The sequence below is a fragment of the Habropoda laboriosa genome, unplaced genomic scaffold (assembly GCF_001263275.1).
Source record: "Habropoda laboriosa isolate 0110345459 unplaced genomic scaffold, ASM126327v1 scaffold28, whole genome shotgun sequence".
Lineage (NCBI taxonomy): Eukaryota > Metazoa > Arthropoda > Insecta > Hymenoptera > Apidae > Habropoda > Habropoda laboriosa.
The window spans coordinates 3,328,564-3,353,970 of record NW_017100174.1 but is presented as its reverse complement, the minus strand read 5'-3'; the positions used below and the strand labels follow the sequence as shown (position 1 = coordinate 3,353,970).

Below are 25,407 nucleotides of genomic sequence, written 5' to 3'. Positions count from 1 at the left end.
TGGTCTGACGTGGTCTCGGAACACACGTACCTTTTAGGAACGTGCACAGTGTTCGTGGTAGAAGGAAGTGTTGGTGTTGCACACGGGTAACATCGCGTAGAAGAAGAAGAAGAAGAAGGATCTTGGACGTCGATGTTCGCGTTAGAATTACCGCAAACGCGGAACACTTAGGTTCGTTCTTCGCGGATGGTGCGCGGTTTTTCGATGACCGAGATCCACGGTGCACACGAGCTCGTTTCTAATCCTTTTGTTCTCGCGTGAACACGTTTTCTTCTGCACCGATCGGTTTCGATCGTTTCGTCCGTTGAATCGTTTTCGCGTTTAGGTTAGGTCGGTGACGCGTCGTCGGGCAACCCGATAACCCGTGACCGTAACGAGCTGTTACATCGTTACGCGTGAGAAAAGAGAGAGAGAGCCCCGGGTAGGTGTAAAAAAAGAGGAGGAACAACGTGGCTTGGTTAGCCTCCCGCGGGGACAATCCCTGGCTAACGAGCACCACGCGAGAACTACTATCTGTGGAAGAGCAATCCGCTCGCGCGAAACCCGTTTCTCTTTAGAGCGGACACATTGGACGCGGCTGGCTCGGTAAATAATGAACCTCCGCAGTCATTTATCAAGCACACCGCGAGGCCAACGAATGCTCAAAGTAGCCTGGTTCAAGTAAATGGAAGAGTGCAACGCGAACGAGTACCGGCAGACAGCAGAGAGCGCGCCACCGATCCCCCCCGTTGGATTTACCTCGCGAGAAAAATAAGACCTCCGGGAGCCTCTGTTGCTTTCTACACCCCCTCTGTCTCTCTTAAGGAGAACCTTTTTTTCGTTCGTTCAATTACAAAGAAGCACGGCGTAAAGAAAGAGAGGGTGACAAGAGGGCACATTCTCAACGTTATCCGAACCTGCACACGTTCCTCCATTCAGTCTACACGGATAAAAGGGGAAAAAAGAGCGGTCGATGTCGTGGTTGTGGTCGTCGAGGTGTTGGAGATGCGATCAGCGATCGAATCGTGCGACGGTGAATGGCCTGGTCGTTCCACGAGGATTTATCAGCGCGGTAGATAGCGGTGTATGAGAGAGAGGTAGCCACGGCTCGATGAGAGTGATTATTCCCGACGATCGCGGCAGAACGTTTAGCCCCTTTCGTGCGATAGTGTAGTTCCGCGTTAGGTGAATCATGAGACGACGAAACAACGGTTGCTGCTGCCAGAGCAGCAAGAAGATCGGTCGTGGCGGGTGCAACGACGCGGAGGGAAACGAACCGCCCGGATGGTGCATATACGCGACCGTCGCTCTGGTCGCCGTTGGCTGCTACCTGAACGCGTTAGGTGCGGATTTCGTGCACGATGACATACCCGCGGTGGTGAGAAACAAGGACGTGCTCGCTCAAACACCGTGGACCAGTGTTTTGAAGGACGACTTTTGGGGAACGCCTATGCACGACATGAACAGTCACAAGAGCTACAGACCCTTGACGACTTTAACCTTTCGGTGAGTTTTCTGTCTAAAATTCTCTTGTCTCCTTTTGTGTCTTTTTAATACGGCGGTTGTTGGATTATTTCAACACAATTTTTACGGTAAGTCGATACGCGAAGGTTTTGAAAAATTAGATACTTGTCGATGTTAATTTACGACTACATTGGGCAAGTTTCTGTACAAAAGAAAGTTGATTACATCGTGTAGAATAATTTTGATCGTTAAGTTTGAGATGATTTGTGAGACGAGTTTTTCCGTGTCACCGTGGAACGCGCGATTAATTACTCGTTCGTTAAAGATGTCCATCTCTCTCGTTAACCTTGATGAGTGAAGAGGTACATCGCATCACCAGAGCCCTTAATTATAATTAAAGGCAGCGTGAATCCGTGAGCCTTCTTTAGGGCGTCGAATCAGGTTCGAGTGCTCTTGCTTTTGATGAAGAGAGATGGTAGATTACGCGTCGCTATTTCTCACCCTATTTCCTACGACACAATTTCTCCGTTAACGCGGTAACGGTACTCGGCGTTACTTTCTAAACGAGACTTTTCACACTTCACCGTGTCCTCTCTTTTTATCGGGAACAATGTTGCGGAGCGAAGTTGTAAAAAACGAAAAGCAGCGGTAAGATCGGAAACGCGCTCGATTAAAATCTCCGTAAGTGGCTTGACGGAGGCGGCATGGCAATCAGCAGCGGTATTATTAAAACGAATTCGCCGTGCGCCGTTGCAACAATTAGTAGACAGTGCTCGCGGTCCAGAATTAAAGCTGCGAATTCAAAATAAACCGGTGTAAGCGCGACCGTTCCGTTGGCTTATCTCGAATGGCATAATTACACGTCGGATCTTCTCTCTTCTTTTTTTCTTTCCTTCGTTTTTTTCTTTTTCTCCCTCGTTCCGGAGTAAAGGGTGATCGCGTGAAACCCGATCTCCCCCCTCTTTCTTTCTCCCTTTTTTTTTCTCTGTTATACGACACTTTCGAGGAGTTTCGCGATCGCGATAAACGGAAGCAGACCGTTATCTCGCGCATTTCAAATGAACTGCACGTAACGCGTCTCACCTGCCCCCTCCCCGCGATCCTTTATCTAATTACACGGTAACAATAGTCTCAGACGGTCTAGGTTCGTTACTTAATTCAACGGATCCGTCAAGGATCTCTTTAATTTTAATTAAACGGAACTGGTAGATAGCGCTGTGCCGTGTGTTTTCTCTGCAGAACGAGGTTAATGATATATTTGACACGATGGAAAAGTTTGCGTGGGGACTTTTATTCTTAGATGGTTGAGAACAGTGTGAAGGTTCAGGTTTAATAGACGTTAATGGGTATGGCACACGCGGTGGTGTACATCGATTATTTACGAAAGTTGCTTGCCACTGAACAGAGCAGCGTTTGCTTGACCTGTGTGCTTAATCTTTTGCGTACTTGATTGTTTGGGAAAGGTTTGAGGATCGGGACAATATTTGATGTTTGTATGTCATTGGTTAAATTAATGGGTTCAGAGTGCAAATAAATTTATTTTATAAACTGCCCTTTCTGAGATCATATAAGGAGTGTTTCTAAGTGAACGTTCTGTTCTTAGACGTATATAAGATTTTGTCCGAGTGAATGCTAAACTACATCACTTGTTCTATAAGATCACCGATAAAGTGTCCTTTTTTGTTAAATTAGTTTGTTACCTTTAAATGGTCCCAACCGTTCAAAAGACTACTTTCTACCATCTTCTACCGTCTTTCCTACATCGAACTGACAATCACCAGTATTCCTTCCACAAAAATATGATCTTCACATCACAACCGGTCATTCAACCTACTAATGTAAAAATTTGCCCAAATGAAACAGGTAACTCCCACAACCGACAACAATCATAAAGAACCCTCAAAAAAAGAAAGTCAACACCGTTCCTAAAACACCGTTCATTGTTACACCGCTTCCATAACACTCCGTCACCGCAGAATCGCTCAATTGCCCCCGGGTACAGCTACACCACGACCCTCTGCGTCTCTTGCGGGATCCGCACGCGACATCTGCACCGGACAATTTCTCGAGCGAGGTTCACCGTTCTATATACATACGTATACGTACCAGCCGTACTATATCGATTCTCCGGTTCCAAACGGCGAACGGAAAATTGCGGATGCGTGTCCGGTATAGTGGGGCTGGGGCGCCGTATGGTCGTCCCATAGTCCGTGCTGCGGCGGCGGTATCGCCGCCCTCGGGATGGGTGACAAGAACCAGACCACGAGAAGCTGCTGGACACATCGGCGCGTTACACCGTATCCTGTAAACGCGGCTAGGCCACTCGCTTTCCGCCTAGCGCCGATTTGATGCATGGATACCAGTTTGCCACACTCCGCGCGCAATACTGCATATTGGCTGGTATTGGGCGATCCATCATACCGCAAGACACCGGCACATCGCTCATTCGCCTTAACGCTCCAGATGCTGTTGCCAACTTCGACGCGGAGAGACGGCCAACCTCGTACATTCTATCCCTGAAAGGATAGTTTGGTGGGCGGGTGCGGGGGTTTGACGTTTAGCTAGAGGAGGCATCGTGCTTCCGCGTTTCGCGCGTTGCCGGAAGTGGAACGCATCCATAATTCCCGAGGCTCTAAGACGGGAGAAGGCTACCCCCGGTGACGTTCGTTCGTCTTCAGATTACGGGATATTAACGATCCGGATAGCGCGTCGTTTTCAAACTGTTTGCGCGGAAACGTTCGCTTCTAATCTTTCTGCGAGATCGTCTTACCCAGGGTGTCTACTTTGTTGCCGGATAGAAAGTGGCGTTGCTATCAGGATTGGACGGCAAGAGTTTCTGTTTTCTGGTGCATAGTGTTCGATTCTCTTGTTCAGAATTGGGAGACTACTTTTTATGGCTGTTCTGTTTGACGACTGGGTTTGATAGGTGATGCTTGCAATTAGGTTCGAGTAGAATTTTGACTATACAAAGATTATTTTGTTTCAGCTGAAATGCAATTAAACCGATCGTACACCTGCATTCTCTTAAGCGAAACTTCCATATGGAACAAATTTACAGCATACTGATCAAGTTCAATCCGCACAGAACGAGTTTTCAATTGAACAAAAAGTCGGAGAGGCAATTTTCAACAAAGATACACACAAGCGTTACCAATTCACCTGTGAACTACAGCTACACGTGAATACCGGTACTTTTCAAAGAACGGATTTATCGACATGGCAACAGAAAACGCGCACCTCCAGACGAACGCTAGCCAGAAAAGGGAATAGTATATGCTTATAATTACTCCTCCTTTCGTTTATTTACCAAGAAAATGAGCGCCGATTACTCCCTTGCCGCGCTTTGCCAACAGCGACGCACGGGTCAAAGATTCCGAACAATTCCAGCCTCTTCACATTGACACACACTCACACGCGTGTTTCATTCGGTGTCTTTTCATTGTTACTTTCCCCGTCCCTTGATCTCTTTATTGTCCGGGGGAACTTTGACGGCGCTTAGAATATATTTCGCTTTTCAGAATTCCGAGGCTGACGAGCGAATGAAAACGTACCGACGATCCGGAAAGTTCGGTACGCGAACCGGTTGACCCGTAGCTTTTGCAATCCTACCGCCTCTATCGTTTTGCCTGAAGTTTCTCGGGGATTTTCGAACGTTCCTCGCTAAACCGGCCATCAACTTTCCTACGTGTAACGCGCGAGCGTGCTTGCGCGATTACCTCCTCCATTCCGGAGACCGCATTCCTGGATTTCTCACCGAACGAAAATATCTCCGAAACTGTGCGCCGATAACGAGCGATTTAATAGAATTGATCCGATGCTCGGAGTTTATAACGAACTATTCCGAGCACGATGCGAATAGCAATCGTAACCCGTGTGATTTGCTCCTTCGTGTTATTCCCGGTGTGCGTAGCCGATGGATAGTTTGGATTCGAGTTGCCCGGAGTGCTGAGTTTCTGCAGATTTTTCGGTGAAATATGACGGAGGTTGGAACAGGTTGATTTTTTAACTACGGTCGCAAAATTTCTTATTTCGGCCGTATCGTTTTAAAATTCGATTGGTTAAACGAAAGTGCAAGTGCGTAAATGATAAAATTAAGTATTGTAGGGGATTTTTGTGTGGAGGGATAGTAAACTCGAACGGACTTTTGACTATGCTATATTTATTAATAGTTTATATCGCTACGCTAGGGATGTCGCTCAATCAATCGCTGGATGCATTCTGCCTTTCGCTCCCTCGCATTCGCCCTAATGTCATCTTGCATACATGCACACTTTTCGTTAGAAGAAAACACACACGCACTCACGCACTCCTCGCCTGATTACTAAAACTAAACATTCGTTCAATATTTTTCGCGCTATCCCAAACACTCGACCTGGCACGCCGGTCCTTACCGCTCACGCCATAGACCCTCACGCATTCACACAGACAACGCACTCACGCTCGGTCATCCCTACAGTATTAAATTAAGAAGCAAGTGCACCAAAAGGCTCGAAATGTACCAAATTTTCAAAACGCCTAAGGATGTCGTGACAGCTTTGATACGTGAAATATGTAAATTCAGTCGAAGAGGAACTTTTGGGGTACATGTTAAGTATTATTCGTAAAATTGCTATTAGACGTATCAGACAGGTGAATATTACAGAGAAATTGTAATAGAATTTTGAACGTTTGCTTTAGCTTGATTGCAAACTGTATACACACTTTGTCAGGAACTTCATATTTCAGTGACTATAGTGATCTAATGTAGTGTTGTCTAAACAGAGACACAAGAGCTTAGGGAATTGCTTCCACTTTGTCTTCGTTATGAGTTGAATATGGTGTACACGTATATGACAAATATATGTGAAACGTATGGATTCTACAGTTGCTTTCTGTGAAAGTGCATTGATTTCTTTGCGTCTACCGATAGTACCTACGTAAAACGACAGACTCGTATGCTGACCTTTAACTTTTCCCGAAAGAAGTTGGTCAAGAGATTCTTGCATGGAGAAGTTAAAATATCGATCGAAGGATACTTCTAGACTATAAGTACCCATGAAGAACACCGAAGATAAACGTATGCAACTCGAACAAATCATGTTTCACGAATCTTAGAGCTATTTGGTCTAGAATAAACAGGTGCGTTCTAGCTCGTGTCTTTGTCGCGACGATAGGGTTAAATAACGAAGGAAGCGCTTGTAGTTGCAAGAAGTTTCCTGGTTTCGAGTGCTCGCTGGATTATCGCGTTCGTAAATAGAAACGAACGGGAAGTTGATCCCGATTCTCCGAGAGGAATCAATGCGAAGATACAATCGAACAGCGGTTCGGCCAGCAACTTCGAGGCTATTGGTTCCCGATATGATCTTTTATTTTGTCATCAGAGATAATGGGGTGGCGAGTAACGTCGAAGGATCAGTGGCGTTCGAACAACGGTTAATCCTGTTTTCGAATTACATTCGAGGATATTTCTCTGTTAACAATATACATAAGTTCGAATTTCTGTCGAATTTTATTAACGAACCCTCGAATTTGATAAAAAAGAGAAAAATGTAAGCGCCTCTTTTCACAATTTTTCCCAATTCCCTTCTTTATTAAAAGAAGAATTAGATCTTTATTAAAATATTTCTCGCTTCAGGCAGGAATTTAAGGGATGACCTAATACGCTTAAAACCACATTTGTGCTACCTTGTAATATTCAAAGGAAAGTTAGACACACAGGGTGTCTCGAAAAGATTGGAGCAAATTAATGTAGCATATTCAGGAGGTTAAATAGAGAAAAGGATTCAGATAAACATGATTTACCGGGACCGGTTGGAGAACCACGTACGAACGCGGCGTAGGGATGCGAAATACCATCAAGGAATGCAAATGCTTCCGCGAAGAGCGAAGATCCATTAAGCCCCGTGAAATCTCGTTTTCTCTTTCGCTTTCGGCTTAAACCGAGCATCCCTGCATTTTAATATTTACATTCGTCCGATGAAAGACAAAAGGAAGGAAGAGAATAGAGATACCAGTAGAAAAAGGAGAGAAAGACGGAGTGAGAGAGGTGGGAAGAAAAATGAAAATGGGCCTCTAGCCTTCTTTTTTTTTACACCGAGTTTCGTCGCGCGCGCGCGCTTCACATTCTTCGCGAATTCGCGTCCTCCGCGCGCGCGGCACTCTTTGTACCCGCACAATGACGATCGGTATAATCACATTTGCCGCAAGTAGGAATTTATACCGTTTTCTGAGAGATAAAGAGAGAGATTCTTCTTTGTATCATCATACGTCGACGAGGGAGAGACAGAAGGAAGAGTCGGTTACGCGCGTTTGTCGGCCGGAATAAAAATTGTCTCGGCAGGCGAGTTTCATCCCACCGTGAATCCAAAGCTGTACAAAGCTTTACCAGCGTACGCTCTTTTGTGCCAGCTCTTTATCCAGTTTCTTGACACTGAGACGGTTTTCATTAGGCGAGACCGCGCCACGAATTATCCTCGGGTTTCCCCTCTCACGCGATGGATACTCGATCGCACTTTACGGCCTCTTACCCTCCTTGCTGAATGCGAAGGGCGTGTTAAATCGTTCGTTACGCGTGTTTCATTCTTGCCTACGGCGGTTACGGGGGGAATGAAACACTGCCAACGGGTTATTTTTCTTCGATACGTTACCTGAGCGTTGACGTACTCTGTTGATGCAGGTGAAGCTTGTGCTCTCGATGATAAGAAGGAAATTGCACAGCTCAAAACATTAGGGCCACTCACAATGTTCAACATCTTTTGTAATTTTAGTGAAATTTAAACGCTTGAACGTAATTTAATAATAATTTTTATCAACTACCGAAGTACACATGTACACTACCGGCCAAAAGTTTCGAGGAAATTTTTGGCATTTTTCAACGTCAAACGAAAGAAGCGCGATTGCACCGCTTGGCAGTTTTCGGTCAGATTTCTGCAATAACCCGTGGCACTGAAACGGTTAAACCAGATCGTCTCAAGTATACACTACCGGCCAAAAGTTTGGAATCACCTCCCACTTTTCATCAATATTAAATCTGCTGCTAATTTTTTATAGATTTGAAGTTTATCTCAGTTCTACTTTTATCAATTTATCTCATATCAATTGATTCGAATGATAAAAAATGCTCAAAGTCAATGACTTTTTTCTGGAAATTTTTGTGTAAATTGCAATGCTCAGTGATTCCAAACTTTTGGCCGGTAGTGTATGTTAATAATTTGTGTTTCTCCCCTTTGCTTTGATTACAGCGTGTATCGTTTTTGGCATACTTTGTGCGCACTGTTTTATCATGTCCTTTATATTTCGACGATTTTGCCAAATATCTAGAATTCTTCTCTTTAAATCAGCTAATGTGGCGTTTCAAGTTTTATTAAGTGTTAATTACAAGTGTTTTAAGTAAACTCCTGACATTCTCAATTGTATTCATATCGGGAGAATTACCTGACCATGGGAATGACTGTTTAGTTTGTGACTTGCATATATTCTCAAAATACGAAAGATGTCGAAAATTGCGAGTGAGCCTAATTTTTTCGCCAGGTGTTGTAGTTTCCTTGTAAGGGAACATTTTTTGAAAGAAAGTCAAAAGTGGGTGAAATACGACAGAATAGAAAAGGACGAAATTCTAAATTTTTCTTTATTTTCTCTTGAATTAGGTGTATTGCGCTCTTCGCGAGCAACGTTCTTGCAACCATGTTTTCCAGTGAGAGTAGAATTAGCAATTCTGTTCAGGAATATTAAAACTTTCGTAAATTCTACTTAACACTGTCTACTTCAAAGCGTAGAAACTCCGCGATTAAAAAGCCGCAATGCAGGAATCCGTGGACGGTTGTACGCATTGCTGACTATTCGTGCTTTTAAGCTTCCGTAGTCTGCCGTGGCCTCTAGTCCCACACAACGGTGGTTTCGGCCATTCAGAGCGTATCGTGTTGTTTCTTTCTATACAACTTTCTACCAAGTTTTCCTTCTGCAAGATTTTCTACGAAAACCCGACGCTATGTACCTACTCGAAATGTAAATTTTTTTACAAGTAGAAATGAGACGAAACGAAGAAATTTCGGATTACGTTTCGAAAGTTCGCTCGATCTAGCCCTCACGTAGAAGTAGCAATTTTAAGACACTGTTAACACTGTAACTAACTTCAGCGTTGCTCCAACGATGTACCAGCTCTGTTGATATTGTCCTCGTAATCTGTAAACATTAACCAGAGCTTCGAACTGATTAATTGATTAGCTGACAGGAGTAATCTCAGATAGATGACAAATGGAACATGCGCGACGTTTGTAGTGAAGCTAGTTACCCTGTTTGCGTATCGTCGAGATATTACCAGAAAGAACGTTCTATATTTCGGAAACTTGAGTGACACTGCGAACAACATTAATTCCATAATATTACAATAAGTTAATTTTCAAATATTCGACGAGTGAATCACTAAAAATACACAACAAATTATACAAAAGTAATAACTGACTTGAAGAATGTGAAATTGTCACGATGTCATCTAACAAGACAAAAATCAAAAATATACCTACCAAAAGAAAAAAGAAAAGAATAGAAAAAGGACACTAGATGGATATTGAAAATCACTGAAACATATCGGATCTCGCAAACTCCCAAGAGTCTCGTCTCGCCAATCCCCTCGTGATTTCCGTTTCGGTTGGTTCGTTCGCTGCTCGAAAATTGCCAAAACGTCGCGTGATCTTCGCGTCAATACAGAAAGCGGAAGAGAGAAGGAAGGAAGGATCGGTGGATTTTCGAAACGGCCACGCAGAAAACGTCTTCTGGGTCGACGAGGCGCGCTGCAATGTCCCGATCTCGTTATCACCGACGGGGACCGAGGCAAACAGAGGGGTAACGAGGCGAGGTCCGTCGTTTTGCGGGTTTGCTTTTCCACGTATACACGAATCCTTCTGCTCGATCTCTCGTACGCGTGGAAGAAAGTGAGAGAAAGGGCGAGGATGATCGTATGCAATCGGGTCGGTGGTGGAAGACCGGAAGTTTTGCCAGTTACTCTCCTAGCGCAACGTCGTCGAAAAATCTCGAACGTCGAGCGATCGAACCCCGGGAGAGACGATTACTTTTATCGAACACCTTTCACCTGGGGAGAGCACGTAACGCGTGCAGAAAGATAGCGCGGGCTTGGTTTGCCAGGCAGTCACGATGCAGTCAATCGCCGAAAAAGATAAGACACACCGTGGAACTGTGAAGTGGAAGGGACCGGCGGTAGTTTCTGTTGGAAGGAATTTGCAAGTTATCCGGGTTACGTGCTCCCTTCGAGTTCCACGTGGAGAAACGACGGGACAAGTTTGCACGTAAAAAAAAAAGAAGAGGACTCATCCTCGACGACACTGTAGATAGAGTCTAGCCCTTCTTCGGGACCAGTTTCTTTCCCTGGAAAATCGTATCGTTCTCTCCTGTGTGCATGTTCATCCATGTGCACGTTATCGGTGAGCAAAGTTCGTTCGTGGCGGTGGTAGCGGTGGTGTCTCGTCGTTTAGAACTGTTAAATCACGATTCACGGTGCGGCGAGATTTCCTTCAGGGTGGTTCTATGGTGATTTATGAGCGTGGCCGCGAGCGACGATGCGCCCGTGCCGGACGGGGCCGCGTGCATGCCAGGGAATAATTATTATTAAATTACTTGACCCGACGCACCAAGCGGAATCTCGTTTCGCCGCCGCGTTACTGACACGCATGAATGATTACGTTTCAGGACCCTAATTTAGACACGGAGATATCACGTTATACCGGTTCCTACGTACGTATCGTACCTACGCTCACATTCGATTACGCCACGGTCCACCTGACCTGATATCTCATTCGCCTGTCCTATTAACCCACCGATCATCATCCGTGGAATCCTGGCTGTCGTTCACGCCTCGTTCCTGTTGGATCGTCCGGCACTCCAAGTATCTTAACGCTGTACCAATCGTGTCCAAGTTGTGGTTCACTAGGTGCTGGTCATCGCACCTTCTACGTGCACTGTGTAGCTTATGTTAAAGTGAAACTTACAACAAGAGTATGGTGAAGTGAGCTGCAGTAGTGTGTATTATATGGAATTTAAGGTTACTTCGTAGTAGGATCGTGATATTGTACAATTTTTGTCTTCGTGGTATTTGTACCGTGATGCCCGGTTTTGCCTGAATTTCTCGAAGTTAAGGGTAGCAAAGGAGAAATTAAGGATCGACGTTAAGAAACTTTGTTAAAACTGGTGAAACGTGACGTAAGGATGACAATACAGAGAGTGACTCGAGGATGGAAAAATAGGGCTGTTCAAGGGTTTGAGGAAGATGAACTTTGGGTTACGACTGTGTAGGAGAGTTGAGAAGGGAATTGAAAGTTGGTGATTATCTGCAGACTAAGTCTAAGAAAGAAAATATTTGAGGGTACGACGATACGACACTCTACGAAAATTCGTTCACGAATCTGCTAAAAATTAGTCGGAAAATGACGAATCAACCAGTGGCAAATGAGCGCTATTGTCACCGGAACACCAGAATCATCGGAAAAGAATCCATCAGCCACGGAACACATTCAATTATCAGAAAATTCGCGGAGCAAAAAATCGAGCCTCGAATTGCAGCCACCCGATCGGTCCTCATTCATCCCTGCTGCTGCCGCCGCCTGTGCGCAACAACGATCATTCTCCCTTTAACGCGTTTACACAGGACGGGGGCATTGATTAAACGTCTGCGGAATATGTAACGCAGAAAACTCGTACCGGTAGAATCGAGTTGCGGTGGGAATTCTGTACGTCACCGACAATCGAATTGCGGTTCAGATTCGGCCGCAATAGCTGGGGTAGAATTTTCAAAGGTTCGAAAACGGGACGATGGCGGAGGGAGGAGGACAGGAACACGGTGATAAAAGAGAAACGGTGGATTCATGATCGAACGGAAAATCCAACGAGACGTGTTATCGATATGCCGTGACGAAACTCGCTGTTACAACATCATTGTACTCTCGCATCCAGCTTTCGATATCGAGAAAATAGTGTAGGGATATTATTTAAGTGGTAGGAATATAGTTTTTATTTCTCAACACTCTTCGTCTTTCAATTCTCTTTCATACTCACTCACACACGGTTGCGCTCGATCACAGACTTGTACACGCATTCGTGCACTCTTGCCACGTGCCGATTTTCGGTCGAGACATCGCTCTTATCATTATCATTCAGAAGAACCTCAATTCTTTACTCACTTGATTCAACTGTCACTCGTCTCAGAGATTCTTTATTCTCAACTCTCTCGATCCAACTATCACTCGCCTCAAACACTCTTTATTCTCAAATCACCCGATCCAACTATCACTCGCCTCAAACATTCTATTCTCAAATCACTGGGTCCAACTTTCACTCGGCTCAAACACTCTCTATAGTCACCTCACTCGGTCCAACTTTCACTCGCCTCAAACACTCTTTATTCTCAAATCACTCGATCCAATTATCATTCGCCTCAAACACTATTCTCAACTCACTGGGTCCAACTGTCACTCGGTCCAAACATTCTTTATTCTCAAATCACTGGGCCCAACTTTCACTCGCCTCAAACACTCTTTATATTCACCTCATGCTCAAACACTCTCTATAGTCACCTCACTCGGTCCAACTTTCACTCGCCTCAAACACTCTTTATATTCACCTCATTGGGCCCAACTTTCACTCGCCTCAAACACTCTCTATAGTCACCTCACTCGATCCAACTATCACTCGCCTCAAACACTCTATTCTCAACTCACTGGGTCCAACTGTCACTCGGTCCAAACATTCTTTATTCTCAACTCACTGGGTCCAACTTTCACTCGCCTCAAACACTCTCTATAGTCACCTCACTCGATCCAACTATCACTCGGCCCAAACACTCTCTATACTCAACTCACTGTGTCCAACTATTACTCGACTCAAACACTCTCTATAGTCACCTCACTCGATCCAACTATCACTCGGTTCAGGCACTCTTTATTCTCAACTCACTCGATCCGACTATCGCTCGGCCCAAACACTCCTGTCTCACATCCTACAGTACTAACAAAAGTAGAAAAGTAGAGCAAATTTTTAGCAAGTTCAATTGTCTATAGTCACCTCACTCGATCCAACTATCACTCGGTTCAGGCACTCTTTATTCTCAACTCACTCCTGTCTCACATTCTACAGTACTAACAAAAGTAGAAAAGTAGAGCAAATTTTTAGCAAGTTCAATTGCGACCTTCTCTCACCGGAAATAGTGTTCTCGATATCTTTCCTTTCATCTCGACTCGTACACCATCTTGGTCCCGTGGTTTTCTTACCGATCGTTCCTTCGATCCAGCATCCTTCTCGATCGGTATTTCTCGAGTACGTCTCTGTTTCCACGCCTGGTACGCTGACTGACGCCTGTAAGAAGGAAATTCCTCGTTTGAACGAGGACAGGAACGTACCATTATAGGCGGAGCCGTTCTTTCGGCGTTGATCGTGACGAGGGATCCGAAGCGAGCATTTGTCTTCTTCGAGGTGTATCCAGCCCGTTTATTGGATTCGTGAACTTTGCCACCGGGTATGTAATAACCGGGCAAGCGAAACCCCGTAAATCCGTGAGCAGGAGGAAGAGAAGAAAGGAGGAAAATGGCGAGAAAGAGAGGGAGGAGAAGCAAAAGGAGAAGCTGGCGCTCTTAAGAACTCCGGACAGATGGAATGATATTATTGTGCCATTGAAACGAGGGCGCGGTATTGAAAAAGTTTGTCCTCTACGTATTCCGATAAATGATTAATGCATGGCGGCGTGGAAAGTTCCAGAACCGATTTCTATTCTACGTTCGTGCACGCTCGTGGATAGTAATCATCTTCCTTCTCTCGAATACCATTCTGCCATGCCACTGTGCTCTTTTTAATTATATTTTTTCCCTCGATGAATCGGTTTCTACGTTTCGACGAAGACAGTATATGAACGAATTCCTTCGTTCTACGGTAATAGAAAAATTAAACGTCTGAGAATAGACTCAATTACCCTTATCTCGGAAATATTGATCAACAGTGAAGGTGGAGAGATAAAAATGCAATGAAAATTGATATTAACGTAGAAAAATTAATTTTGACACGTATAACGAGTCCGATATCGAATATCTTTCTTCACATTCGATAAACCACTCTACAAAGTATCGTTACCCTTCCTACAAGATTATTACCCAGGAAATAAAAGCACAAGACAGGTCGACGCGTCGATTGCTGTTCAGTGGCGCCACGTTTCCAGTTGTGTCGACGTCTAGAACTGTTCAGTAGTCTCCTATTTATCTTCACCCCTTTTTAAACATCTCCTTCCTCTCTATACAACCGTCCGAGTATTTCAACGGATATCGATAGTAACCAGTCAGCTTAATCAATCAAAGCACAATACCCCGGCAAATCATCCCCCGTAGTATCTTACCAGAGAGCAGTTTCGCCGTGAAGGCGTCGTGAAAACGGGATCGATCCCGGAGAACGGTTTCGGTGCGACAATGGCTCGCGAACCGTCGCGTTTTGCCACGCAAATACATTTTCGGCGGGAGCTTCTGTTCCCGGCAATTGTAAATGCCTGCTGGATGCAAATGCAACCGTCGCGTCGCAGAGCGAAGCAGGCCGGCTGCATTTACCGCAACAGAATATCGATGCCGTGGAAAGTTTGGCCATACGAATTCGCCGAGAGGGTAAACTTTCTGGATACCCGCTGGCTATCTGAATATTCATCGTGCCGCGACTAAAAACGCAAAATATTCCGTAGCCGTCTACGTGCAATGATTCATGGTGATCTCGCGCGCACAGTCTACGAATCTATCGTGGTCAAAGGTTCTCTCTCTACCGATCGCCTATCGCCGCGCCGAAAAAAAAAGTTTATCGTCGAATTTCGAACAGCTGGTAAAAGTGTGTCTCGCGGCGCGAAGTGTGTTGAAAAATTTGTACCGTTCGCTTGGATTGTTCTTCGGTATATTCATTGGAGCGCCGTCGTCGCGACTGTTTTAATTTGCGTATTTCTGGGTATTTGGGATTTTTTTTGGTAGTAGCGATATGAATAGAGACAAGTTTCGTTTGGGTTTCTTTGGAAAATTTGTACCGTTCGCTTGGATCGTCCTTCGCTATATTCATTTGAGTGTCGTGACGATAATTGTTCTAATTTGCGAATTTCTGTGCATTTTAGATTTTAGATTTTTTTTTATAGTAGCGACATTTAGGTCATTAGCGACAAGTCTCGTTCGGTTTTCTTTGGAAAATTTGTACTGCGTCGTCGTTCTAATTTGCGAATTTCTCCGTCTTTTTGATTTTTTCGATTTTCTTTAGACAGATTTCGTGGTAGAGTTGGGACATTGGCCTCTAAGACGAGTTAACTCGTCATTGGTTCATCAATACTTAGAGCGTAATAGTTTATTTTTAATTGTACAATTTTGCCTGCATTAAATATAAAATACGTTATATTCCCATTTGTTAACAAATTAGTTATAATTTGTATTCATTTTTCATTGCGAACTAGAGAAATTCGATTTCTGTTTTAGAAGTGAATTCAGTTGACAGATTAAGAGTGTCTACGATGTGGCTCTGTGACGTCAAAGCGTTGTTTGAATTTAGTCTTTGGATTCTGCAGAAAAATACTACTTCTTACGCACATATGGCACGAAGAAAAATTTCTTCTCCCAGGGTGTTCGACTTGGTGAAAAAGGGCTGACAGTTTCAAGAATGTGAAATCTTGAAGCAGCGCTATTGTTGAAATCCAACTTTTCCGATACTTCCATACGATGAGTGCGAATCTTGACTACTCTAGTAGTGCTTAGTGTCTGAAGTTCGCGACATCCGTTTATTCTCCGTCCACCGTGCATTCTACAAAAGATACTTTTCTTCTATGCAAGAAAACAAGACTTCCCCGCATCTCTACTTTATTCACTCTAAGTATTTCCACTTTATCCACCATACTGAATTGAATCAGAGAATCTTCACGGAAATTGCGTGATTAATTTCCGATAAACGGCGACCTTTACGCTAGCGCGTGTGTGCGCCAATATTGGAAATTCGCGAGGCTTTGTCTCGGTGTTAAAATTGCCCCATCCATTGAGTCGACAATTTCGCGATACTTAATATAGAAACGCACGACACAGTTCGCTTCAATCGAATCTCTTCTACGGTTGTCTGCCTCTAGTGACATTTTTTTCACATACCTGGTGACTCGATACAATCACGAGAAGTATCGAAGGTGTGCAATTACGGTTAGATGGATCCATTTATATTTAAACTACGTTTAACGTTGCTCGTGTGCTGTGCTCATTAGCTAAACAACAGCTTTTACTATCGCGATTTATCGGTGTAAGTAACGAATAATATGAAAATGCATCTGGCCGCCGTGGAAAAGCTTGCCGAGACAACAAAGCTCCGGCTGAAACGCGTTTATCGTTGTGGCAGCGAAGCTCGCTCGCGCCGCGCGTTTATTTTCATTCGGACTAATTCAGCATTCAGCTGGCATAACCGAGGAGAGTATTGATTTTAAGCTACGCTGAAATGCGTTTTTAACGTTCTTTTCATTCGTATAAACACTCGATCGAGCCAGCTTTCTCTCTCTCTCTATTCCCCGGTTGCACACACGCGATGTGCACTTTCGCGACGCGTTCCGCCCGCCTGCAGCGATTCGAGGAACGCTCGAAACTGAACGTGCGCCCGTGAATGTTCGTGAAATGGGTAGGATGTGGAAAGAGTTTGGGGGTAGAAAAAGGGTTGTTCAGCGTAATGTATTAAAGCGTTGTTTAACGTCGACTTTGTGTGCAGTTTTGTGCTTTGTATGATAAAGCAAATTGAACGGTTCTTTGGCAATCAAACTGCAATGTTCAATTGCTCGAATATGAATTGAAAATGTGGGTACATACGGGGTGAACTTCTGCGTTATTTCCGCCGCTGTTCAGATTAGCAATGTTGTTCGTGGTGCGGTTTGTTTGCGGGTATGAAGTCGTGGTGACTTAGAGGTTGTACGTATTTTATTATGTTAAAAGAAAAAGACTTTATTTTGAAGAGTGTTTGTCTATTTTCCCTTTTTGATCCGTTGTGCGCCGCGTTGGTGCGCTTATTTCGTGGTGACTTAGAGGTTGTACGTATTTTATTATGTTAAAAGAAAAAGACTTTATTTTGAAGACTGTTTGTCTATTTTCCCTTTTTGATCCGTTGTGCGCCGCGTTGGTGCGCTTATCTATGAAAAGGTGTATGGGTATAAGGTGGTGGTCTCCGCTAATGGGAACAGGTCTACCCCCTTGGACGGTCCTCTCTGCGAGCATGTCGCCCACCCTGGAATTTCCAAGTTGGCAGGGTGGTGGTATGTCGCGATGGCGGGAGAGTGAGGCCCAAGGGTAGCCCGCGCGTAGCGAGACTTTGGGCGGTCAGGGAGAAAAGGGGCGCATTCAAAAATAGCGTAAACAGGCGTCCATGTCATAAACCCAATCCCTAACAAATGTATTGTAAGAGTTTAGATGATTTGAGAACGAAAAAAGGGTTCACTCGAGATTTATCGTGTTCCTCTTATTTCATTGTTTTTGCATTGTCCTGATTTAATTCTTCGTAGGGAATCTAGGTCTTCGACCACCCAAGTGAAAGTTCTTCGAAACGAATTTTTACTTTTGTTGAAAATGTTTGAAACATTTGATTTAGCGAACAATTGCGTGATGTAGTAGAGACTTTGGCAAGTGCTCTCGAATTTTTTTAGATTTTTGGAACGCCTGAAACGGTATGAAAATTAGACTTGGACACGAACTACCCTGTTTGCCTTCAAAGTGTGAAAAAATATGGTTCATAGATCGTTAAAGTTGGTTTAATAGCAGTTATAACGTCGTATTATAAAAAATAGATATTAATATTCGACAAATTTGGATTTTCTTCGAATCAAGATGATTTTTAGACGATTTTGTTTTTATTATGAATGAAACACCGTTTATCACGACTGTGTCTTGTATCTTACAGAATCATTGCTATCGTGAATCTTTTTTTTAAATAAAAATTCTTTTATTATCAAGTGCTTTCATTGTATACATTGTACATACTGTACGTAAACTGTCGCGAAAAAAGATTACAGGCAATCCTTTCGAGTGGAAAAGTAGACTGGAAAGGACCTGGAATGGGCGAACGAACGAGATATATACCTCCGCGATCCCGACACGATTGTCGCGAATATTCTCGAATGTACGATCGTCCTATCGTATTACGACACACTCGAAACTCACTTTTTACGAGTGTCCTCGGCGCTGCGGATCTGAAAACTCGGCGCTCTTCAAACCGAGGTTACGCTCCCGTTTGAAAATGCGTGAAGGGGTAGTGAAAATAGGACAAAGATCTAGTAAAAGTCGAAGAGCATTAAGGACACGTCACCTTTCTGGAGCACAGTCGACGTCATTCGTCGACAGTTCCTCTTGGTCTTAGAACGAGTTCTTCGGCGTACTCATCGTTGTATTCGTTTTCGTTATCGGATTTTTATACATTCGACGATCTATAGAGACAAATGGAATCGATACATTAAGTTGTTCTTAAGAGTCGAACACTTGAATCCTAGTTTTTCCAACTTTTTCACTATTTTTCTACCTTTCATTCTCACAGAAGAATCTCTAAAATTTTTGTCGAACTTAGTCGATACGACACTAGCCGAATATCATCTATTCAATACACAAGGGGACACCATACGATCTTAAGGAACGAATCTTCCCCAGAAGCACGGAGATTTATGTCCCACATTCCGACCCTCAAAGCAGCGTATCCACAGGAGGTTTCTCAAGGAAGGGATGATAGCGTTGGATCGTGACTTCGTAGAGTCTATTTCGGCTCGTTTTCACTGAATAATCGTACCGTGATGCCCGGTTTGCCTCAGTTCCTCTATGTGAGGGCAGATATTAGGGTGACACTTAAATTGAAACAGTTAAAGCATCGACGTTGAGTAGAGAACAGAACTTTGTCAAACTAACGGAAATGAACAGTATGTGACTGATTAAGGGATGGAAAAATAGGGCTGTTTAAGGGTTTGAGGAAGATGAACTTTGGGTTATCACTGCGTAGGAGAGTTGAGAGTTGGAAGGTGAAGAGTCCAGTGTGAGTAATGGCGAAAGTTGGTGACTATCTACAAATACAGATAAGACTAAGACTAAATCTAAGATTAAGACAATATTTGAGGATATGACAACACGAATCACGTAAACTTTACCAGTAGGGATGGGATCAAGTTCAATATGTACCTACGAATCCGAGTCAATTTCAATACCCAAGTTTCATTTCATGGGTTTCGATTACTACTCACAAGGAATAAAGTTTCAACGAGTATACTTACAACGTAATCAGTTTACACAAGTATCGGACCCTAGAATGAGTACCTGCAGGTTTCGAAAGTTACTTACAAAGAATCGAATCTTTCGCAAGTAGTACTCGAATCTTGGAAATAAGAATTCTTTAGCAGATTTAAGTAATGCACTCCAGTATAATGTTTATAATGATTATAATTTTTGGTAAGATACTCGTGCAAATTTCGAATCTATTCGATCGGTGTTCGAGTCTGCATACCTTTTTCATTTCTTCAAAACTCGTCAAATATTCGAATCCATATCTTTTAGGTTCGAGTCTACTTGCAAGTACCTTTTTTCTTAAAGTACTCATCAAAGATTCGAATCTATCTCGTTTAGGTTCGAGTATACTTCCAACTACTATTTTCATCTTACGAAATACTTATACAATCAGTCAAAGTTCGAATTTACTCGATTCTCCAAATTCTCCTGTGTTTCATTCACGGATCGTTTCGCGACTCGCGTGTTGCGCGCGAGCGTTGTAAATTTGCCCACTCGATCTTGCACATGTACTTATGTACGTTAAAGAACACTTTTCCCTCGTGGCCACCGATATTCGCGATAGGCGGGGGTTGCTCGCTACATGAGCACTTTATTGCCTCGTCGTCGCACGGCCACGCATAATTTTCATCCTGGCTCGACGCGTCAAGCTACGTCGCCACGGCGTCGAGCGAATTAATTAACGATTAAGTGCCCCTCTCCCCCCTCTCTCACTGTTCGTCTATCGCCTCCTACCTGCTCCACCCTACCACTTCGCAGAAACGCTGATTATCAGCGTTTAATTATTACGGGCTAATCGTTGGACGTGTCGCCGGCGAAGCTTGTTCCGGGATAATTGGGCGTGACGCGTCCATTGTGCGCCCCCGTTCCTCCTTTATTTTGACGCTCGCCGCGAGACACTTGAAATTACCATCACCCTCTCGCGCCCACCCCTCCCCGCTCTTCAATTTGCATTGATATCGCGTAGGATGTTTTGGGGGCGTTTTTATTGGGAACGTGGCGGCTTCTGGTCTGTACGGTGAAAGGTCCGACGAGTGGATTTTGATGTATTAGGTGTACAAATTAATTCGGTGCCTTTTTTCACCAAGTTCCGACGACATTATCGATTGAAAGCCGCAGTATTTTTCCGGAGAGGAAATTCGTCAGTTACCTGATAAATGGAGAAAGTTCGTCCGAAATATTAGAGTTCGATTATCGAAATGATTGAAATTTGTTGAAATTTGAAATTTGTGAAAAAAGGCACCGAATTAATTTCTGCATCGAGTAATAAAATAATTCATTTTTTAAATATTTTTCTCTAATTTTGTGAATTTCAGGGTTTGGTCGTTTAACGGAGCGTTTAGAATTTTCTTGAATTCTCATTTAGCATATGGTAGTTATGAGAGGGTAGCTGTAATAGTGACGAAGGGTGAAATAATAGAAGTCGATATTGAGTGCCGAATCAGGTTAATCGAACTCGAGTATCCTTCGTTTGCCGGATGCCTTGCCAATCGAACCGTCTAGATTATCGGCAAATTGCTTCTTCCTAGATTTAATATTTGAATTGACAATTATAGATGAAATGTAAAGAGTCGACGCGATTCGTCCACGTTCTTCCTCTAGATTCGTTTTTATGAGACACTAAAAATTAAAATTAAAATTCAACGTTAGTATTTTGATTCGGAGATGTACTCAACGTATTATCTCTCACTCGTAAAAATTCAGAATTTCAGAAAACTTCAGAATTTCACAAAAATTCGTAATTAAATTCAGAAAAGAAGAAAGTATGTACTCCACCCAAAAATTTGGCGCACAAAACGTGTCTCTCGCAACAGTAAAGAATCCAATAACCACTTTCCCGATACTAATATACCAGTGTACCCAATTTACTCCGCAGAAAACACATTATCGCCGTTCCACAGAACGAAGAAAGAATCTAAACCAGCATTTAACCGAACCAGAACAGACAAGTATCCAAGCATGCACGCAACGCGAGTTCCTTTATTTCTATCTCGGCCAATTTTTTCCCCTGCTGCAATTTAAATCCGCTTACCATCCCAGAGCCGCCGCGTCGGCGGCAAGTATTAATTTAAGTTTCAACAACGAACGTCCAAAGTTCGCGGGAAATAAGGCCGCGGGTCCGCGGTTAAAATTCGTCGTCAGCACCGTTGGCCTGCCTCTAAATTAAGCGTCGCTGCTTTCCGCATTTTATCAAGGGACAGGGGTATACGTAAACGTGGCGCTCTCGTCTTCGTCCCGGTTCCTCCTGTCTCTCCCTGAAATTACACCCTTAATCGCGAATATTTATCCCGCAATTATTATCGTCGCCCCTCGAACCAGACGAAATTACGCGCATTTACGTACGCAGATGGCCCCCGAATAATGGGATGGTTTAATTGCGTGACTGCAGGACGAATCCTGGGAATTGTACGAGCCCGTTATATGATGGTGTGTACCGGTACTCGCGCGAGCGCAAGTGCATACTCCATACGTATGTACATACGTGGATGTACGTATCTGTGTGTATACACGTTCACCGAGTGAGTTAAGGCAACGGGGCCGCTTTGCAGCCTCCTACGGCAGATGGTTAATTACTTAATTACGTTGCCGTAATTAGCTCATAGTTTTGAAGTCGAGCACGGACGAAGGCGCGTGATTAACGAATCGCCGTGACAATAAAACTCTCCCGCCACGTCGAAATTCCCTTTCACGCCCCTTTGTTCTTCGCCACTCTGTGAATGCGTTTTTTTCAACGGTTTCAACTTCAGTTAGATTTATGATATACTCGGTATATTTTGCCATAGTTCGTGTGCACTTCTTGCTCCGCGCCACTTTTGCTTCGGTTAGAAAAATTGGGGATTGTAACGCGAGTTGGGAGATTTTCTCTCCTTTCGATGTACGAGAAAATCCTTGGAAAAATTTGTTAGGTTATTCTCTTGTTTTGTATACTTTGATAATATATTTTTCAGGAAGGCAGTTGACCGCGTGAATCGTGGACGAAATCCATGGAAAAATACTTTGGAGGAATTTTGCCTGTGAATAACGCGAAAGACAAACGCGAGGGTAATTTGAAATTTTCATGGCGCCGCAGCAGCGGCACGGTTTGTCATACGCGTTGTGAAACCACGATTTTTCTCGACGACATAGCTGGGATAAAAACTGCGACTGCGCTAGGAATTAATGTCACATTTACGTACAAAGAGGCAGATTGTTCAGTGAGGTAGATCGTTACCCGGTTTAATCGATAAGAGCAGGGGCACCGCTTATTTCAGCGAATTCAATTTAAAATCCAGCCCTCGGGTGCATCTCTTTCTCTTTGCAGATACTCGTCACTAACCAATTTAATTGTACTATCTTTCCTCTTCGGCGATATGTTACCGATCTGGGTACTAATTCTGCAATCGGATTTAGCGAAATATTTTCTGAAATGCTTCGACTTCTTCGTACATTCTTGCTTTTCGACTTTTATCGAATCTTTCTAGATAACAATTTTTATGCTTTTGGTGTGAGAAATATTTTGTAAAAAAGTTGATCTTCTTTATCCAACCTTGCCTACATTTTTACCGAATCTTCCTAGATAGCAATTTTAATATTTTTCATACGAGTAACGATCACGAATATTTTGCCCGAGTGCAGTAAATTTTTTAAAGTTTCAATAAAAAAAATAATATTGTTATACATACATATGTTTCAGAGTGTGCAGGTTTAATTTTTCATCCTGCATGTCCGGTCGCGCAGCCCACCGGCCAGTCACACATCATAAATTAATAAACAGTCCTTTCCAACCGTCTTCCTAGCCCCTAACAAATTCCTTCCCTATCATAAAATAGTTCAAGTCGCTCCCTGGTCATGTTTCCTATCCCTTTCCCCTTTCCGGGTTTTCCCTAAATTATTTAAACTTTTGCCCACCACCTTCACCCTCACGTTCTCCTTCCACCAGTTTCCTAATGTCCAATCACACCTCCGCATTTTTCGAGACCTTCTTTTCCACCACCTTCAACGTCCAACCAATCAGAACACACACCGACCTAATATATACCCACCACAAATAAGCAGAGTTCAAAAATATTCTGAAGGAGAGAACCTATTATTCACCATCACCACACCAACTACTAGAATTTCGCCCTTCCGGGATTAACACATCGGGAGCGCAACGATACGATCTGAGAACGAAGCTGAAACCAGTCTCGTTCACGAGTAGAGTATCGTACACTGCAGATCGAAGAGAAAGAAATTAAAGTGAATCAGATAGCTAAATTAGAACGAAAACAAATGGAAGATTCCGGTTGAAATCGTAATTTAATTCCATCTGTAATTTCTAAGAACCACAGGTAGAGAAGGAAAAGAAGAAGGTAGTTACTTGAATCCTCCGGAATGCTAAAATCTACCTCTAAATTTCCAAATCCAACAATCCAAGTGTCCATTCAGACATTGTCCACGACGTTGTCCTCGTACTTAAAACAGATATATTTAACCAGATTACTTTGCCCGGTGACATCTCGCGAAACACAACCAGGCCAGAAGCTTCAAAGCTAGATCGGACCGTCTCCGCGGACGTTCTCCCGTTTGTGTGCTTAACAGTAATGACAGTCGGCCCTTTGAAACTTGTATTCGTCTGAAACGCACCCTCCCCCCGCGACCCACCCTCCACCCTCAGCTCTTCGCTGTTCTTTGTCTCGAGCACTTTTTTTCCCCATACTCTCAAGGTGTCAGCTGCATTCTTAGAAGTCTTCGTTCTTTGCATCTGGCTTTGCCCGTTGAAAACGAGCGCGCCGCGCCGCTTTTCACGGAAATCTTTACGCGCGAAAATGCGACCGGCCGTATTCATCCCGCTTGAACTCGTTGCCCTTTTTCCTTTCCTTTCTCTCTTTCATTCTTTCTTCTCGCCGTCGTATCCTTTTGCTATCGTTTCACCAGCAATCTGTACGTTCTTTCGCGTCTACGAATCCGCCAAGTACTCGTGTTTCCACGTTCGCGGTAACGGGGTCGGGAGGAACTTGGACAAACGGGAGAAAACAGAGAGAAGAGAGAAAATGGTCACGAAATAGCTTTTAAAAATGAACACCACGAGTAACGATGACGATGTTACGGATCGCGATGTTGTCCCTCTTTTTCAGTCAAACCACTCGAGGAATTTACTCGGGACTTAGATAGCGCACGCGAAGTTTTGAGAAATAATGCACGAGAGAGTTGACTATTTTACTATTTTCTGTGTCTCGTGTAACGCTGTTCGTTGTTCGAATTTCTGTGTATTTTGGATTTTGAATTTCTTTTTTTATAATAGCGAGCTTTATATAGGTCATTAGAGACAAATTTTGCTCGATTTTCTTTACATAGATTTCGTGGTAGAGTTGAGACTCTAGGTAGTTAGCCTTTTAACTGGGGAAGACGAGTTAACTCGTCATTGGTTCATCAATACTTAGAACACAGTAGTTTATTTTCAATTGTACAGCTTTGCCTGCATCAACCCTTCCACAGTTTATCCCGTGAGAGACTCGGGCAGAGCGTCAAATATCTAAGTGTTTAACTCAAGGCAGACACTTAGGAAGAAAGTTAGAAAGGGACGAGATATCATTATCATAACGACGATAATCTACCTACATAATTCATAATTTGATTAGACTGTCAAAGGGTTAACTATTGCCATTTCGCTATTGGTGTAAGAACGTATTGTTTAACTCAAGGCAAACACTTAGGAAGAAAGTTAGAAAGGGACGAGATA

The 25,407-nt window shown here is 43.6% G+C and overlaps 1 protein-coding gene across 1 annotated transcript; it reads left to right on the top strand.

Annotated features, from left to right (window-relative positions):
- The first annotated feature begins 1,171 nt into the window (after positions 1 to 1,171).
- On the top strand, positions 1,172 to 1,489 carry LOC108578777 (transmembrane and TPR repeat-containing protein 2-like). Its single transcript, XM_017942168.1, has one exon. The coding sequence runs from the start codon at positions 1,172 to 1,174 to the stop codon at positions 1,487 to 1,489; it is 318 nt and encodes a 105-aa protein (XP_017797657.1).
- The last annotated feature ends 23,918 nt before the right edge of the window (positions 1,490 to 25,407 follow it).